This window comes from Hirundo rustica, chromosome 3, assembly GCF_015227805.2.
Source record: "Hirundo rustica isolate bHirRus1 chromosome 3, bHirRus1.pri.v3, whole genome shotgun sequence".
Classification (NCBI taxonomy): Eukaryota; Metazoa; Chordata; class Aves; order Passeriformes; family Hirundinidae; genus Hirundo; species Hirundo rustica.
Window position 1 is genome coordinate 60424926 of NC_053452.1, and position 17418 is coordinate 60442343.

Below are 17418 nucleotides of genomic sequence, written 5' to 3' on the forward strand. Positions count from 1 at the left end.
TCCAAGCTCTCTAGGAGCACAGAATATACAGTACCCTTTGACCTTCTCTTTGTGAATCCCCTGAATGGTTTTGAAAATTTCAAGTATTTTCGGTCATTCCATGACACAACCAGGACAATGTTATACGGCACTTATCCCGGCTTGTTTAAAAATCTTGTATTTCATTTCCTTCAATCGTCAAACAGCAGTTTGGATTTTTGGAGTAATCAGCAGGAATTTTGTGTGAGCCTTATCAAATCTTACCCATTGTATACGACGTACAAGGTGGGGAATGTTCCCCCAATTGGAACATCAGAGCCTGGCCAAAAGTAGGTGCCCGCTTTCAATTTTTGTTCCATTGCTGTCAGCCAGACCTTTGGGTAAAGATACAAACAAATGATCTTCTTGCCATCACTGGAGGACTTCAGATCATGAAAGTAAAAATATATGCTGCAAGCATGCATTTTCTCTTCTCCTTTCACACATCACAGTTACCTAATGACCATGATGTGATCTGAAGTTTTGTTTCCTACAGGCACATGCTGAAGAAAAATTAGTAGCGTGGAAACCATGATGTTGTCATTTCTTGGATATTCTCAGCATAGGAAAAAAACATATAAGTATTTCCATAAATGGCAATGGGCAGTGATCCTTTTTCCTGTGGCAAACCCCAGGATCGTGAAGATGGAAGAAGATGCCTACCAAGGATTTTCAGACTTGACATTAGGAAACATTTTATAATGCATATAGTGTCAAACACTGGAACAGGCATCCTAAAGAGGTTGTTGCTGCCCTATGCCTGTCAGTGTTTATGAGGCATTTGGAGAACACATATAAAAATGTGATCTAATATTTGGCCAGCCCTGAGTGGGTCAGGCAGCTAGACTAGATGATAACTGTAAGTCCATTACAACTGAAACATTCTATTGTATTAGTTCCATTTTGTATCTATTTCTGTTTCAGATATAGATTCTAATTATATGATTGTAAGAAGGTATATTTCTAATAATCCTAAAAAGTGCAGCTATAGCTGTGTTACAAGCCTGATGGAATCCTTTGGCGGGAAAAAAAATGCACCAAAATCTTGGTATTTCAGTATATTTTAAACATTACTACACAGACACAGACACACATATATAAATGCATGTTAAGTAAGTATAATACACATTGCATATATTTTGGGTTTTTTCAGCACCATTGTTAGAGCTTGATGTTTCTAGGAAAATAATATTAATCACAACCATAGGTACAATTCGGGTTTGTTATGAAATGTACTATATGTTATATATAATTGACTTTTTTTTTTCCCCCCCCTCCCAGAAATTAAGCTATTTGCCACTTCTTCCCTTGCTTTTAAATGCCTGGATATTTGCAAATATATACATGTAAATAGATGTAATTTGGAAACTAATTTTATTTTGTAGCAAGTCAGCAAAAGACAAGTAAAAAAAATACTCCAAAATCAAAACCTGAAAATGTACTGTGGCCCCTTGTGGCAAAAAATCCATTCCAGTACTAGATTAAATATTTCAGTCTTTTTTTAGTAACTGCCACATCAAGTGAACATTTTAAGTCTCAGAATTAACATTTTAAGAGTCCTTTTACTTTCATAACAAGCAAACTATTTTGTAGGCAGCCTATAATATGAAGCCTACAGGTTATCTAGTACTTTCTGCAAATATATTGGACAGTTTTTAATTTTATTCCCATTTTGCTTTTTTTTAATCATATGACACAAACCACTCTGGACATGAATACCGTATGACAAACAAACCTACTGGTTGCCCTTTCCACCAGGCAGGTTTGAATTTTTCCTCCCCTGAAAGTGAGAAATGCGCATTCAAGTGTACATCATACATGTTGTTGTCAATGATACCATGAGATTCTGGATACAATCCCTGTAAAAAGAGAATAAACAAAATAAAATGCTTATTCCAGAAATGTACCCTAAACTATGTTTCAATGCACACTGCTACAGTGTTGCAATTTTTAAAGGACTCTTTTCTTAGAAACAGAACGCTTTCCTAATTCAAGCAGATGATGCTCCTGCCAATGAATTGTGTCCCCATCAAATTCCCTTTTCCATATTTTCTTCCCAGCCCAATTAAAACCTGATGTGCTATTACTTTAAGTACCCTGCATGTCAGGTGGCTGTACATCAGCTGCCAAACCCACCCTAAGAAACGCTATCATCAAACGGCTGTGACCTCACCCAGGCTCACCCATGCCCAATCAAACCTACAAGGATCAGGAATGACTGGCTCACAGGCCAGGGACAGAGAGCACAACATGTACAGCCACACAGGTCATGCCTGTATGTATCATCTCAGCATCTCTATCTCTCTCTTATATCTATAGCATGAGTTCCCATGTCCCAGAAAAAGACAAGCACCACAAAATCCTTTCTGTGTTATCCAGATAATGAAAAGGAAAACCAAAAATTCTCACTTACCGTAACAATAGTGTAGTGGTTTGGGAAGGTTTTTGTGGGGTAAACAGCTCTCATGTATTTTGAATGTGTGCCACATGTTTCTGCAACAGATCAGGGTATTAATAAACATTTTCTTATATTTTTTTTTTTAAATTGAAAACTAACAGTCTTAAAAACAAACAAAAATCACCACAATCAGGTGCTGTGGTTTTAGACAGAGAAATGTCACTCCAAAACAATACTCATACAATCTGCCTTCTCCTTGTGAGCTAAGCCTACTGTCCCACTGCAGCCAGTGGACCTGGATGCTCAATTCAGCTACCTAAAACCTACAGCCTAAGGTCTTTTGAGAAATCTTAAATGATTCCGTCTGGCCCTCAGATGTTCCTCCTCCATCCTGTTTGCCAATCTAAGTAAATTTCTCAGATACTTCTGAGATCCAAATCGGCCTAGCTATACATGTTTCTACATGGACAACTCATATGGACAAAGTTCTATATTAAGCTCTAAACAGATGTGTTACCCTGGTTTTTCTGAGTTTTTTTATTAGCCTTTTGAATTTTATAAATGGAGTCAGATCTTTTAGTTACTGTACAATATTAGAGCAGTTTTCTACCTTTCCCACAGATGTAACATAAACAAATCTTTTGTTTTTCATTTTCTGTCCTTTGTTTGTATATTTCTAACCTGAAAACAATTGTAACTGACAATTGGTCTGGCCACTGAGGCTGAGGGGTGGAAACCCCAAAAAGCCAATCTTCTGCTAGACCTAGAAATGTATAAAAAGTAAAAAAATAAACAAAGGGGTCTCTTCCTTCTCTCGGCTCTCTCAGCTGTGAGCTGGAATCGGAAGGACCTCTGCCTTGAGAAAATCTCTTGTCTGCGTGTGACTGCTTTGTGTCTCGGTGACACAGATGATTATTTCATTTGTGCTCAAACACACTTTATTAATTGATGTAGAACATTTCAGTCAAAGAACAGATGATTTTAACTAAGCAACCAAAACAATGAAAGTGTGAAAATTTTCAGCAAAACTGTTACAGTGTGATACAGAGAAAAAAAAAAAAAAAAAAAACAACAAAAACTTAAAGACTCTTTGAAGAATGGATGAATAATTGAATAATTGAAAGACATGAGAAAATCAGCAAAATTTTCTATGGATTTCTCTTGCACAATAAAGGATCTGTATTCATAGTGTACATATTCTATAAGCTTGATTACCTTTACTGAAAGTTCTAGGTTAAAGGAGAGGAAAGATTTTATGGTACAAATCAGCATTACATTTTTTTCCGTTTGCAAAGAAAGAAATTTCCCTTTCCTGTAGTTTTCTGAGAAATATAAGAATGTGCATAAACAATTGCTCAAATTGACCACAAATATGAGCAATGCTGAATTAGATCAGGTCTTGTTTCAAAGGATTTCTTGGAAACATAGACATAGAATGGTATTCATTCGTTTTGCCAGTTTGGCATTTCCTTTTCACCTTGTTTCAAAAGACTGGAACTGACTACTGACTTCAGCATTCATGACTTCTTCACTGATTCAAGTTCCTTCCAGTCAGAATGACATCAGAGAATAAACGACTAGCCCGAGAAGTCAGGTTTGCACATTAGTTCAAGCTCAGGTTTCTGGATACCCTCATTATCCACAAACAAGATTTTTAACTGTTTGGTAAAATGTAGCACTTCATAACACACATACATGTGAAATTTTCAAATGACCACAATAGAAACATAATGTAATATACACAGAACTGATACAAACACTGTCAATTTAGACTATTGCTGCTGAGAAGAATTTATTAAATATGGAGATATTTTGTACAGGTACGAAGTGTCTGGAGATCTGAGTTCTAAAATATTCAGGGATTTTAACCAAGTGTGTACTAATGGTCTCACTTTTTAGAGAGCTTTAAAGCACAAGCTAAAGATCTTCAACTTACTCTTCCTCACAATATTCAGAAATATGGAAAATGGTAACTTGAGCAATAACATCAACGTACTAACATCTTGAAAAGAAAGAAAAATTTCCCAAAACCTCAATATATTATACTTTAATGTTCAACTCCTTATCAGCTATGTATTTTTTAATTCAGTACTGAGAGTGCAGGAAATCCTTATCTGGAACTTTTTCTCAGTTTTTAACTGTATTTTAATGTATATTTCAAATTATTAATGTATTTAAAAAAAAACCTGCTGACCAATTTTAGAGGTCTCATTAAAAACAAACAAAAGGTCATGTTTGCTGTGCAAATACAAGAAGTAATGCAGAACATAGAATAATGAAAATATACAACTGATGAGAGAGAACTGATTTGTGATTTTTTTATTGCTAAGTGACACATATGCATGACAGTAGCAAAAAGGACCAGACAGATTGCATGCAGACTTTTAAAGGAAACAATCAAAGCACCCTTGGTAACTTACTGAATTTTTCAATATTTGGCAGCAAAGGACCCCAGGTTTCCAAATATTCTGCTCTAAACCCATCCATTGAAAAAAGGATAAGTGGTGGGAGAGTAAATCTAGAAGAAAATATAAGTTTATCATCATAAAGAAGTTTGGGGAGCTGGTGACTTATTAAGATTTCTAACAATATAAATTTAGCTTTTATGAGCAGGATCTAGAATATACATGTGCATCCCAGAATTAATAACACAGCGTGAGACAAAGAAATAGTTCAATATTGAGAGCAAATGTACAATCCTTCTGGTAAGAAAGAAACACTGGAGGAACAAAATGCAAGTAATCCCTTCAGTAATAATATTAAAAAAAAAAGTTACATATTGACATCAGGCTGTAATCACTAACCCAGTTTGCTTCTTATTAACAGTGGTCTTTCCAAAATACAGAAGCACACTAGCATCGATAGTTTGCATAAAAACAGTCTGCATAAGAGAGGTTACTGATTTGAATCTGAAATTAAATGGATCTTTATATTGCAATGCTGTTTGTAGCACTTATAGAAACCCCCCTCCACTACTTTCCAAGCTTTAGCCTATGAAACTGTGCTAATTAAGCAAGTTATTTGTTAACCTAAAAAGTGTACTTTTATACCTAAATGGTATATGGTATATGGGAGGTGCATGCAGGAGCCCACAAAGAAGTCACAATGCTAATGGTCTTACTGTTACAATAAACTGAATTGATAGTAAAATAAAATTATGGATAACATCACAAATACCATAACAAGAACCAGAAATCAATTCATCTTTCTTAAGGACACCTTTTTAAATGGTGTTTCTGCCTAGCCCCTACCTATGATTCTGAAATACTGCACAAATAGCAAAATTTTTTCAGCATTTGTAGATATGCAGCTACTTCATAGTTTCCTTTTAAATACACCTTTCTTCCTGCAAATAACTGGCAGGGAAAAAAAAAAAAAAAACAACAAAAACCACAACACCAAACAACCTTCATGCCGAAAGAATCGTAATTACAGATTCTAACTTTTATTACAGACTGCATAAGGTGACTTTTCTGAATTGTTAAAGATACAATATGGTAACATAAAATGGACTATGAACAATTTGTGACAAATGAACCTTGAGATAACTCTAACAATTTTCCAGGTCTGCAATCTGAATTTCAATCTGAATTTGAACTCCTGTACTCCTCTCTAAACTGTAAATGATCAATGAATGTGCAAAAACATGACAAAGGTTTTAAAAAGAACAAACATTCCTAGCCACAAATCACTTCTACAGAATATTCCTCAGGGCAAGGACTTTACTCTCTGTAAATATGAAAACCTGTTTCAGGACACCGAAGTATTTCTGATCATTGCAAACATTTTATCTGCTAAGAAGACAAATTCCTTTATCCTACCCAGGTGGACATTGAGGAGTCTCCATTGACACACAGGGTTCTTCTACCCAAGATGTTTCACCTAAAAGAAAAAAAAAAAAACACAAAAAACCCTGAGTTAGCACTAAGTCCTCCCCACCAGCAAAAAAGCAACTATAGGGTGATCTTTTTAAAGCCCTTCTTGTAACATTTTCTGCTTCAACAGAAATGTAGGGCTAAAGACACCTTTACTTTAGAAACAATTTGGTGCAACGTATTAGGCCCTCAAACCCAGAAAGGACTAGTGCTCACAACTGTAAGTTAAAAACAAAGCACATAAATTACACAGAAAAGCAATCAAGCAAAATGAAGAAGAAAACACTATGAAAGCTTAGCCTTTTATTGGATTTTAAACAAAAAATATTCAAACTGTATCCTATCCACACTTGGCTATTTATTCCTTTTTATTTCTGGGTACCATTGACACACTTAAAGACAAGTCCAGGGGTCCCTTTAGCACTTCTTTTCTCTCTGTATGTTGTGGTTTAACTCCTTTTAGCTTTAATCTGCATTTAGGTAACAAATATAATTTTGCAGGAGACGACTTAAATTTATCCCTTTCCACAGCATAAAGGAATTCTGATAACAGATACCATGTCACCAGCATACTCATCAAGTGTCACTCCTGTAACAGAATTATACCTGTGCTATTATTTATGTGTTTAGCTGGAGCCAGTATGAAACAATCAGCCATGAACAAAGATATTCAAAAATAAATAAAAAGTTAAAAATCCAATCTAAAACCAGATTTCTAATAAAAAGGATGGGAAATTTTAAATTAGGGATGACTACTACAACATATACTTCAGCTTGTCTCCATCTATTTTGGGGGGGATTAAAAAAAAAAAAAAAAAAAGGAAACAATGCAAAGTCCCCTCGTGTGGGGGGACTTCTGCAATATCTAAATCATTCTGTCTTTCTCATGAATGACACAGTTCACAGTGTTCTGCAGAAACAGTCTTTTCCACAGTCTAAAATACCAAAAGCTTCAGCTCAAAACGTATTAATTTTTCAAAATGCCAGTCAGACTCTGGTCTTGTGAGACAAATTCACCTGTCTTTATATTTTCAATATTTGCCCATCTATTTCATAGAATAATTTATATGTAAAACTTTTTGACTTTTGATATACCTTTGCAAATGCTGTAGTAATTTACACAGCAGTCTTTTTTCTGCAAGCAGTCATCAGAACAAGAACAGTAACTTCCAGGTATTCTTGTCTCACCACATCGGAAATTAGTGCACTTCCAAGATCGGGCTGAAAATCCAAAGAAAAGAATTATGATTCAGTTCACAAAACCTCGTGTGAACTTCTTTGCATGGAAATCCTCCAAACAAAGGTATACCTCCAAAGGTAAAGAAAAAGAAATGCTACTTATATATACTGTTTGAGTATATATAGAAGTATAGTATACAGAAGGAGTATATAGAAGTTTGCTGTGGAAAGAAAACTCAAGATTTCATTTAACACAAAAAGCCTATTTCTTTGGCCATTGAATGGTAACACAGTCATGAAGTAATTTCTTTTACAAAGGTGCCCCCAGAGTCATCTTCCTCAATACCTTCCATCTTTCCAAAAAGATCTAGGAAAACAAAACAAAACAAAACAAAACAACAACAAAAAAACACCTTCATATTCCTTTTACAGAGGAGAAAGAGAAGCAAACTGATCTCTTTCATGCTCTTGCACATGACTTCCATCAGAGACAAAAAAAAAAAGAGAGAAATAAAGGCTGAAGTGGGCAGGAAAAGCAATAAGGATGAAGAAATATCTGAGCAACTGCTGGGAAAGCAGAGACAGTAACTGGAGAGGAACCTTGCCTCAATGCAGAACCAGGCTATTCCCCTGGAACACAAGTGGACTCCTCCAGTCCCAGGCACCCACCAAAGCCTGCAAGAGGATGGAGAACACAACTGACTGGGAAACACCCCCTTAATTTTAAATGTGCAAGAGGTACCGGCACAACAGGGTTGATTCAAGAGCCCTGCTTAAAGATAACCCATTATTTCTGCTCATGCTCATCTTCACCTTTATATGTGCCATGAAATATGCATGGAAAATGCTTTGGTTATCCATAAGGGACAAAAATGCAGAGATCTGAGAAAGATGTAAGAAAATTTTGTGTCTTGCCAGGTCACCAAGTTACAGCTCTCTAGCCATCTGATTACAGAGGCAGCTTGACTCTGCCACATCCACCTGAACAGGAAGAATAACTTTACTTATGGGTGATGGAGCACTGGAAAGGTTGCCCAGAGAAGTTGTGGAATCTTCTTTTCTGGAGACATTCAAAAGCCATCTGGACACAAGCCTCAGCAGTGTGCTCTAGGATCTTATACAAGCAGGGAGGTTGGACTAGATGATCTCCAGTAGTCCATTCCAACCTTAACTATTCTGTGACTTTGTGATTTTTGTCATATTTCCCTCCCTAGAAAATGTGGCATGACTTCTGCAGATCTGCATAAACAGGAGAATTACCCATTCTTTGTTACAGTCACACCCAGAAACAAATTCAAAATAAAATGGACACCAGAGAGCACTGCCTGGAAGGGAACTTACTTGGCGTCACACAGGTGTCCTCATAGTCCCAGCAGCAGTCCTGACGCTCCTTGCAGCCGCTGTCACACTGGCAGCCGGGCACACCTTTCCCGTGTGGCTCATTGCACTTGTGTCTGCAGCTGACTGTAGGGAGAAGGCAATGAGGCTGAGTGCTCAGGTAACCCTGTTCCAGGTGGGCCAGTTAAACAGACCATGGGTATGTGCTGAATAATTTCCCAAATCTGATTCCCTAGCCATTTTCCAATAAGGTCACTAGCACATGGGCCAACATGGTGGAAGCAAGGCTGTAGGAATCCCTGTGGGAGCTGAAGGTCTGACAGCTGTTGGGACCGTGCTGGCCCAGAGCAGGGCTGCTTCTGCAGCAGAAAGAAACACTTCCTCCTCTGCAGGACCACTGGCACAGGTGGCAATGCCAGGGTGGCCCGCACTGCCAGCGGGAGAAAGAGGGGACTGGCATCTCCCCTGCTTGTTTCTCGGTCTGAAATAAAAGAGGAAGAGTGATTCCCACTTTGGGTGTCCTGTAACATACCTGCATGGGACAGGAGCTCCCTCAGGGCTGGGTACCAGAGCCATGGGGGCTCCCCAGGGGCAGCTGGGCAGGGACCAGCAATCAGGACCCAGCCCACCACGGCAGCCTGGAGCAGGGCAGCCCCACACCAGGCACCGGGCATCTCCCTGACCACAGGGATGGGTCAAGGCCAGGCTGTTGGCCCGTGGGTGGGCCTGGCTCAGCAGGATTCATGGCCAGGCAGGACAAGGCTGTGGGGAGCTGGAGGCCATCCCTGTTGGGACAGTGCTGGGCCCTAGGCAGGGTGGGGACAGCCCAGGAGAATCTCCTTTCCTGGAGACTTTCAAAAGCCTTCTGGACACAATCCACAAAGCTTATTGGTGCACTCAGGACTCTGGCAATATCTCTGCTACCTTATCGTTACAATGTCCCTTAAAAATCTGTAGGTTTGGCTGCTTTCATTAAAACAAAGAAAAGGGTCCAAATGAGGGGCCTGGTGCTGGAAGTTGAGACATACTCCTTGGCACAGCTCTGACACCTTCAAGAAGGGTGAAGGGAGAGCTCTGGGTCTCCTAAAGACAACGCCAAATCTTCAAAGATGACCTGTAGTTCCACGCCAGCCTCAACACCACATCCACATTCTCTATACTCCAGAAATATTGTTTGAACCCTGCTGAGCCCCTCCATTTCCAGCTTTCTTCTCCAGTCACGCCGTTAAACAGGAATAGGTATAACTATCTACTCAGGCTTGATGGAGCAATTCTACCACAAGGGTTACCACAAAGGTCATGCTTTTGCAGGATGCACTGCCGACAAATTTGGGCTTTAGTATCCACTTTGTAGAGCCTGTGCAGAGCTAAAATGATTTTCAAATTAGCAAAAACCACATATGGTTCCATTTCATCTTCTTTGCTAGGGTCCATGCTACTGAAAGTCTTCAGAAGGGTCTAAGACTTGATGAGCTACTAGGTAAACAAGTACAGTATGTGTTGATTAGCAATGAGAGACCGTGCTTCTCTGAACTCCTCCAGTGTGGGATTACTATTGTTTTGATGCTAAAGGAAGTGTTTTATTTAATTCACAGTGTGTTGCATTTGTTTGTTCTCACCTAGATTGACCCCCTGACATCAAAACATTACTTTGTCTTTCTAACTAAGAAATACCATTCCACCAAATCAAGCCATTACTCACTTTTCAGTGTAGCTTTACAGAAACTCAAGTTCTCAAAGAATATTCATAATCCGTTTTAGCATCAACTATCTGAACAATGCCAAATATACTCAAAACATGAGCCCTGAAGGTGATCTAATGATATTTCTTTCACAGAATAGTGTTCAAGTAATTGCAATAATTATATGTAATAAGATAACACTTATCTCAAAATTTCTGGAAGTGTTAATGTAATAAAATGTGCTGTGAACTAGGTTTCACACTTTTGAAAAGATTCAGCAAGGTATTTGGTGGTTTAGGATAGGTTTTTCAAGTATAGATTGTGAGTGTTCAGTTTTTATACAATCAAGCTCGAAAAATGCAAGAGCTTTATTTTCACAGGTGGTGACTTTTCACAGATCGTTTACATTACACTATAAAAGAGCCTTTGCTGAAAGCCTTTATCAGATCCAGGTCGTTGGCAATTATGCTGAAAGTATCATAAACATACCTTGCTCCTGGATTCCACGGTTGAGTCCTAGTCCTAAACCCAGTCCCAGGGATACAACCACCAAAGCACACAGCAGAACCTGTCACACAGACACAGGGAAACTCATGTTCACAACTGTGATAAATTGTTATGTTTATTAGAAATTAACTCTATTATTAATATTCTAGGAATGCATGATTTCTTAAGAACTAATCATTTCTCTGAAGTTTTTCATCAAAAAATCGAGCCTGAAGACAGGACAAGCACGATAATTGTAACCTTAGAAGCCGAGGTCCTAATGCTGCACTTTTACCCTAATGACCAGTTGTACTGTTGTAATTGAGGATATCTTTGCTGGAGAAAAGGTAGTAGGAAGTAATCAGTATGTTTATCTGATTTGCATATGCTTTATCTGTACAAATAAAGGTATTTATCTTCTGTGTTTACCTGATGTGAAAAGTGCATATTATATGGCTCTACACAAGATATTTACTATATGTGTTGTGTTGTGTTAATTGTTGGTGTTGTATTAATATTTTGATAGTATAGTAAATGAAGTTTTGTAGTTAAAATGTAGTTTTTATGTACCAACCACAGGAAAACGTAAATCTTTCAGAGAAAAAAAGAATCTCCTACTTCCTTATCAGAAGAAACCAACTCCTCCTGCCTCTCTCAGCCTTGAGAATGCCACAGAGATTAAAGGAAAAAAAAAGTGATACTAACCAGAGACGGTTCTTTGTTTAAATAGAGTTTATGCATCATGTATGAAATATATGAATATTCAACAGGCTATTGCTTTTAAGAGATGGTCCTTTGTTAGCAGAGGCCCTTCTTCGGAGCATTTTTGCTCGGAGAGGCACCCAGACGTCTGTAACTTTGTTTTTTATTGTCTCGTATTGTCCTAACTCTAAAATTGTTCAATTTTTTACTCAAATTCTATTTTTATAACCATCTTATTTACCATTAAACTTTTAAAATTTTATAACAAGTGATTAGCGTTTTTCACACCTGATATGATCACAAGGATTTCTTAAGAGATTTAGCTGGATTGAGGCTGCAAGTGTAAAATTTTCACCCATGTGCCAGTTCCTTTTAAGTCACCCTGTTACTAAAGTTAGAGGAAATTGGAAAGAGACTAACAACACAAGGAAGCTCTGCAACAGAAAGCAGCATAACTTTTGGGAGACTGGGGCAGAGCTGCGGAAGCCTCTATCAGCTCAACAGACATCAAAGACAAATGGCAATTCGTGCTGATTGAAAGGTGCAGTCAAAGGTGACAACTCTCTCACAGTATTTTGTGATGTATGCACTTTCCTCTTCACTAAGATAATCATGGGAAAGAAAACGCATATCACAGAAAAAAATCACCGTGAACCAGCCCAGTTTATGTCCCACTTTGGCCTCAGAGCTTTCTTTTTTCTTCTGCCATTTCCAGGATTCAGCTGACTGATTCCTGGAAATACTAGGGTTGAAAATAAAGTAGAATGAGAGAGGGTTGTTCTCGAGCTCAGCGTTATTGTAATGGATCCTCTTATCTGGGACTACAGCAATTTTAAGGAACCGAGAACAACTGCACGTGCATCCCCTGATCTTTGCTGCTGCCTGTCCTGCCTTGCAGGTGGCTGGGCAGAACTGCTCAATTCTAAGGTGCGGGTGTAAAACTGATTTATTTCTCAGGCAACGCCAAACACTAGCAATGCCATAGTTACTTCCTTCGCACTTTTTCCTTTCCTCACCTTTACTTTCTTCCTGCTACTTCCTCACAGGTTTTTGTACAGATGTGCCTCAAAAGGAGTGGAAATGGAATTGATGACAGAACTGGATGAGAGAGACAGGTGAAGTGAGGATGTGTGGAAAGATTGCCCAAACCGGCAGAAATGCTGAAGCCCCTTGAAGAGAGACCTCAGGTGTGAAGGCAGCAGTTTAATCCTACATCCAGTCAGCAGAGTCTGAGAATAAAGGTGTTGGGGTGTTCTTTTGGGCTAGACCAGCAGCCACACTTTCTTGGCAGGGAGGATAACACTGCCAAGCTCACCTAACAGGTCATGTTTCATGGAGCACAGATAAGCCTAATGACCAGGGCATGTACTTTTCACCTTAAAGACGCTGTGGGTTTACCCTTCATTTTGACTAAAACTCACATTTGTAATAAATAGATGATACTAAATTGAAGTACAAATTAAAGTACAGCTATTACAGCAACAAACATTTCCACTTCTTCAAATAATGAGACAGCTGAAGTAAAACCCAAAAACTCCTATCAGGTATACAGATAAGATATTGCATTTATTATAATGCTTACACAAGCACCCTTGATTTGAGGACACTGATTCTTAAGAAAATAACATCGGTAGCACCTTTTCAAATCCTAAGGCTTTCCACAGCAAACTTCTATGACTAAATTCAGGATTACAATGACTTATTCATAGAAAAGTTGTTCTCAGAGCATATGCTCTGGGATTTACTGGACATTCTGACTCCTATTTGTGAGTATACAATTCTCTGCCTCAGCTTGCAGGAAAAGGTTGCCAAGAAAGTATTTCATGCATTGGATTTATAAAAAAAATGAGTTATGTGGAATATTAACAGTTTGCACCTCCAATTTATAGATTTTGGGTTTTGTACAGGCAGTCATTTGAAAACTAGTGCATCTAAAAGAATGAATATGTTTTAGGATACTTAAATTTCTCATTTTATTCTTCCAAGTACCTCTTGAAGGTATAATTTACTTTCCTGTATAGTTATGCAATTTTCCCACTTTGTTTCTCGTGACTCATTTTTAACTGATGACTTTAGGAAAAACATATCTGCTATTTCATCTTCTTTTTTCACCATTTCCAGTATTTCCCTCCTATTTTACGCAAACTTTGCACAATGCAGCATTAAATAGGAAATTGCACTATGTGAAATTTTTCTGATGACATAGAACTGAAAAGTACAGTAGCTTGACTCTCTTTTTCATAGGGCTGATTTAAAATTAGGTTGCAAGAATTTAAAAAATCAGTATCTGTAATTTTCTCTAAATTTCAATTTACAAATGCAAGAGCTTGTGCAAACATATACACATATTTAATGTTTGTTTCTATTCTGGTCACAAACAGAAGACACAAAAGAATATTTTAAAAACTTGACAAAAAGCCTACACTTTATTTATTGTACAAGGAAGCTACATAGCTCTTAAAGCCTCAGGGAAGACATAAAGAGTTGGCATGATATTTGAGATATGGGACTGACACTACCGTACAATATGTTACATTAGGCTTTTCCCATTAGTGTTTTTTGCCAATGACTTGCCTACAGGTTCTGTTTTATTAATGACAGTAAAAAAATAAGCAAAAAGAAAGTGTGGTTGCTTTGACCACAAACACATCTGTTTTAAGACAATATCTAAAATAAAGTATTGAAGCAATGTCTTCACTACGCAAAAGAATTATCAGGTTAATGGAGTACTACAGAAACTGCCAATAAAAAAAATTGCTTCATAGCTACCAGAACTTTAGAAATGTGCCAGTGAAGCTAGTGCAGTTTCGGTGACACACTCATGCAGTAAAATATTATCTAACAACTACTAAGCTACCTTGAATGATTTACTGATACAATGAAACTTCAAACAATCCTGCAGATTTAAGAAGTGTTGAACGAGCAGCCCTGAAGAGCAGGACCTACTTACAGCACAGATGACTTTGTATTTCAAGACGGTTTTTTTCTTCACATATTCTTCTGGTTGTAAAGACATCTCCTCCGAATATCCCCTGTAATTCTTGGTTATACCATCCCCAAGCTCCATTTTGTCGAGATCTGCCTCTCTTCTGTGTCTTCTGCCTTCCTCAGCCTCCCCAGCTGTGTTAGCTGTGAGTTAGATGCTACTTCTCCTTCAAGAGTTCTAGTACTTTGCTCAAAGAACTTTTTATGAGACCTCAGGTTTTGCATCTGTGCTAGCTTTGCAAGAAGCCAAAGCAAGCAGGAAAACTACTCTGAAAGGTCAAAGGCTGAAAAAGCATTATCAGCTTCGGGGAACCTGACTTCTCAAGATAAGAACGGCATTAGGCAAACACTTGAGATTAGAATTCAAATGTTGCTAAGCAATAAAATGCAAAAATACTCAAGTACTCAAGTATTTGGTTAAAAGCTTGTCATCCTCTGAGAATTTACCCTCAAAGAAAGTGTTAAATATACGAAACCAATATGAAAGGAGGCGGTTTTTTACTTCTCTTCTGTGTCACGCCTATGTTTTCAGATCAGTTTCCTCATTTAACATCAGAGGATTCCTCCCTGCTAGTTTCAGTCCATCTTTGTCTCAACTTTTTTCCGCTTCTTACACTGGTTTTTTTTTTTTTTTTTTCCCAGTAGTTATAACTGTGCTAATTAGAAACAAATTCTATACAGCCAAATCAAAATCAATTAAAAAAAAAAAGTTTTGTTAAGTACAATTTAAAATCTATTGTTTTTTCCACTTGGTGGCTGGAAGGATCAGCTGTTATGAAAATCTACCTTCATAGCCTACTAGGACTATGAATGTGTAATCATTCAGATATTGACCTGATTCTAAATTCTAAATGAGCATTGCATGAGCTGTGATTATAATAATGAAATTTATAATGTTTATAATTATATATTTAAAAAAATTCAAACCATGATACTATACAAGCTGATATGAAGAAAATCAACTCTGCTGCAACCAAATTAGTACAATTTCTCTATTCAATACAATTTGTGTCATGCTCAAGTCCCACATTATCCAGTACCTCCCCATTAATCATACACACACGCACATGATCATCCTTTAATTTGCAGACAGATATCACTCCCTTACTCTATGGGAAACCCCTGTAAAATGTCCATAAAATACCCATTGAGATCCCTTCTTCCATAGCTGGTGATTGCTCAGGACAGGAGGTGTGCTGTGTGGAGCTACTGGTTGCCAAAACCTATTCAGGTTGGGTCAAACCAATAGGGATTCTTGTGAGGCTTGCCCTCTGCTCAGGTGGCTTCTGCTATAGCGCTTCCCATATAATAACACACAACTCAAACAATGAGTTACAATACTTAAATATTGCATCCATTTCAATTTCCACACCTGGGCCCCTTGAACAAGTCTATAAGGTTCCTTAATTAACTCCTCCTCTTACCATGCTGGCACAGACTCCCAGGTCACAGGCTTTCCCTTGGTTGAAAAGTTGCTCTGCAGAAGAGGACCTTGGGGTGTTGGTCAACAGCAGCTGGATATGAGCCAGCGTGTGTCCAGGTGGCCAAGAAGGCCAATGGCATCCCGGCCAGGATCAGCAATAGAATGGCCAGCAGCACCAGGGCAGTGATCATCGCCCTGTACCCAGCACTGGTGAAGTCACACCTCGAGTGGGTCCAGTTTTGGTCCCCTCACTGCAAGAAAGACTTTGAGGTGCTGGAGTGTGTCCAGAGCAGGGTAATGGAGCTGGGGAAGGGTCTGGAGCACAAGTCTTATGAGAAATGGCTGAGGGAACTGGGGGTGCCTAACCTGGAGAAAAGAAGGCTTAGGAAGGAACTTTATCAGTGTGCAGCTACAGAAAGGAGGTTGTAGCCAAGTGGGCTTCTTCTTCCAGGTAACAACAGAACAAGAGGAAAAAGCCTCAAGTTGCTCCTAGGAAAACTTTCTTCTTCAAAAGTACTGTCAAGTGTTGGGGCATAGCTGAGTCACTATCCTCGCAGGTATTTAAAGGACACTAGATGCGGTGCTTAGGGACACGATTCAGTGGTGGATTTAGCACTCATTTCACACGTAAATGACTCTGTGATTCTATTATTCAGAGGTGTAACTGCTCCACTGTGGAGATATCCACAGACACTTTGGGATATACCTGCTCCAGCCTGGTGTTATTCAGAGCTCACAGCCCCTTTCAACCTGAGTTCAGACTATCGTTACAACACGCCTAGAGCAGTACAGGAACAGCAGCAGTGACCAGGCCATCTGTCAGCCCGGGCATGTGGCCGGTGCTGTTATCAAAACGTTCCCAGGCACAGGAAAGTGGGATGATAAGCACTATAGCATATGGCAGCCACGAACAATCCCTCCATTCTAATATAGTGCAAAGTAAGCAGGTCCTCCGGTGAGAGCAGCAATCTGCCAATTAATACTTCAAATAGCTGTAACAGCTCTAAATCCAGTAGAGCGCATTCCTATCAAATCTGTCATTACCTTCAACACCCCTGGCCCCACAATGGGTGCCAAAAAGCACTTGTGGGTTAATATGAGGCAGGCAGCTCAGCCCCACACAGCCACTCATGCTGTCCTCTGCTGCGGGAAGCAGGGAAGAACAGGAAGGGTACCTCACATCAGCAGGCAGGTGTTCAGCCACTTCCAGGAAGGCAGAGTTCCACCACATATCATGATTACTTGGGAAGGAAAACATCACTCTGACCACTCCCTATTCTTCCCCCACCCCCCCCCCCCCCGCCCAAAGTTTTATTGCTGAGCACAGCATCA

At 38.8% G+C, this 17418-nt stretch overlaps 1 protein-coding gene across 1 annotated transcript in view; it reads right to left on the bottom strand.

Annotated features, from left to right (window-relative positions):
* The window catches only part of ENPP3 (ectonucleotide pyrophosphatase/phosphodiesterase 3), a 38352-nt gene extending 21134 nt beyond the window's left edge, over positions 1-17218 (bottom strand). The window contains exons 1-10 of the mRNA XM_058419689.1: positions 17131-17218; positions 14629-14807; positions 10980-11058; positions 8812-8934; positions 7387-7512; positions 6238-6298; positions 4837-4934; positions 2432-2511; positions 1758-1877; positions 244-353 (exon numbers count right to left, since the gene is read on the bottom strand). Of these exons, the coding sequence (XP_058275672.1) occupies positions 244-353; positions 1758-1877; positions 2432-2511; positions 4837-4934; positions 6238-6298; positions 7387-7512; positions 8812-8934; positions 10980-11058; positions 14629-14807; positions 17131-17218 (1064 nt within the window). The remainder of the gene's footprint in view (positions 1-243; positions 354-1757; positions 1878-2431; positions 2512-4836; positions 4935-6237; positions 6299-7386; positions 7513-8811; positions 8935-10979; positions 11059-14628; positions 14808-17130) is intronic.
* Positions 17219-17418: the final 200 nt, after the last annotated feature.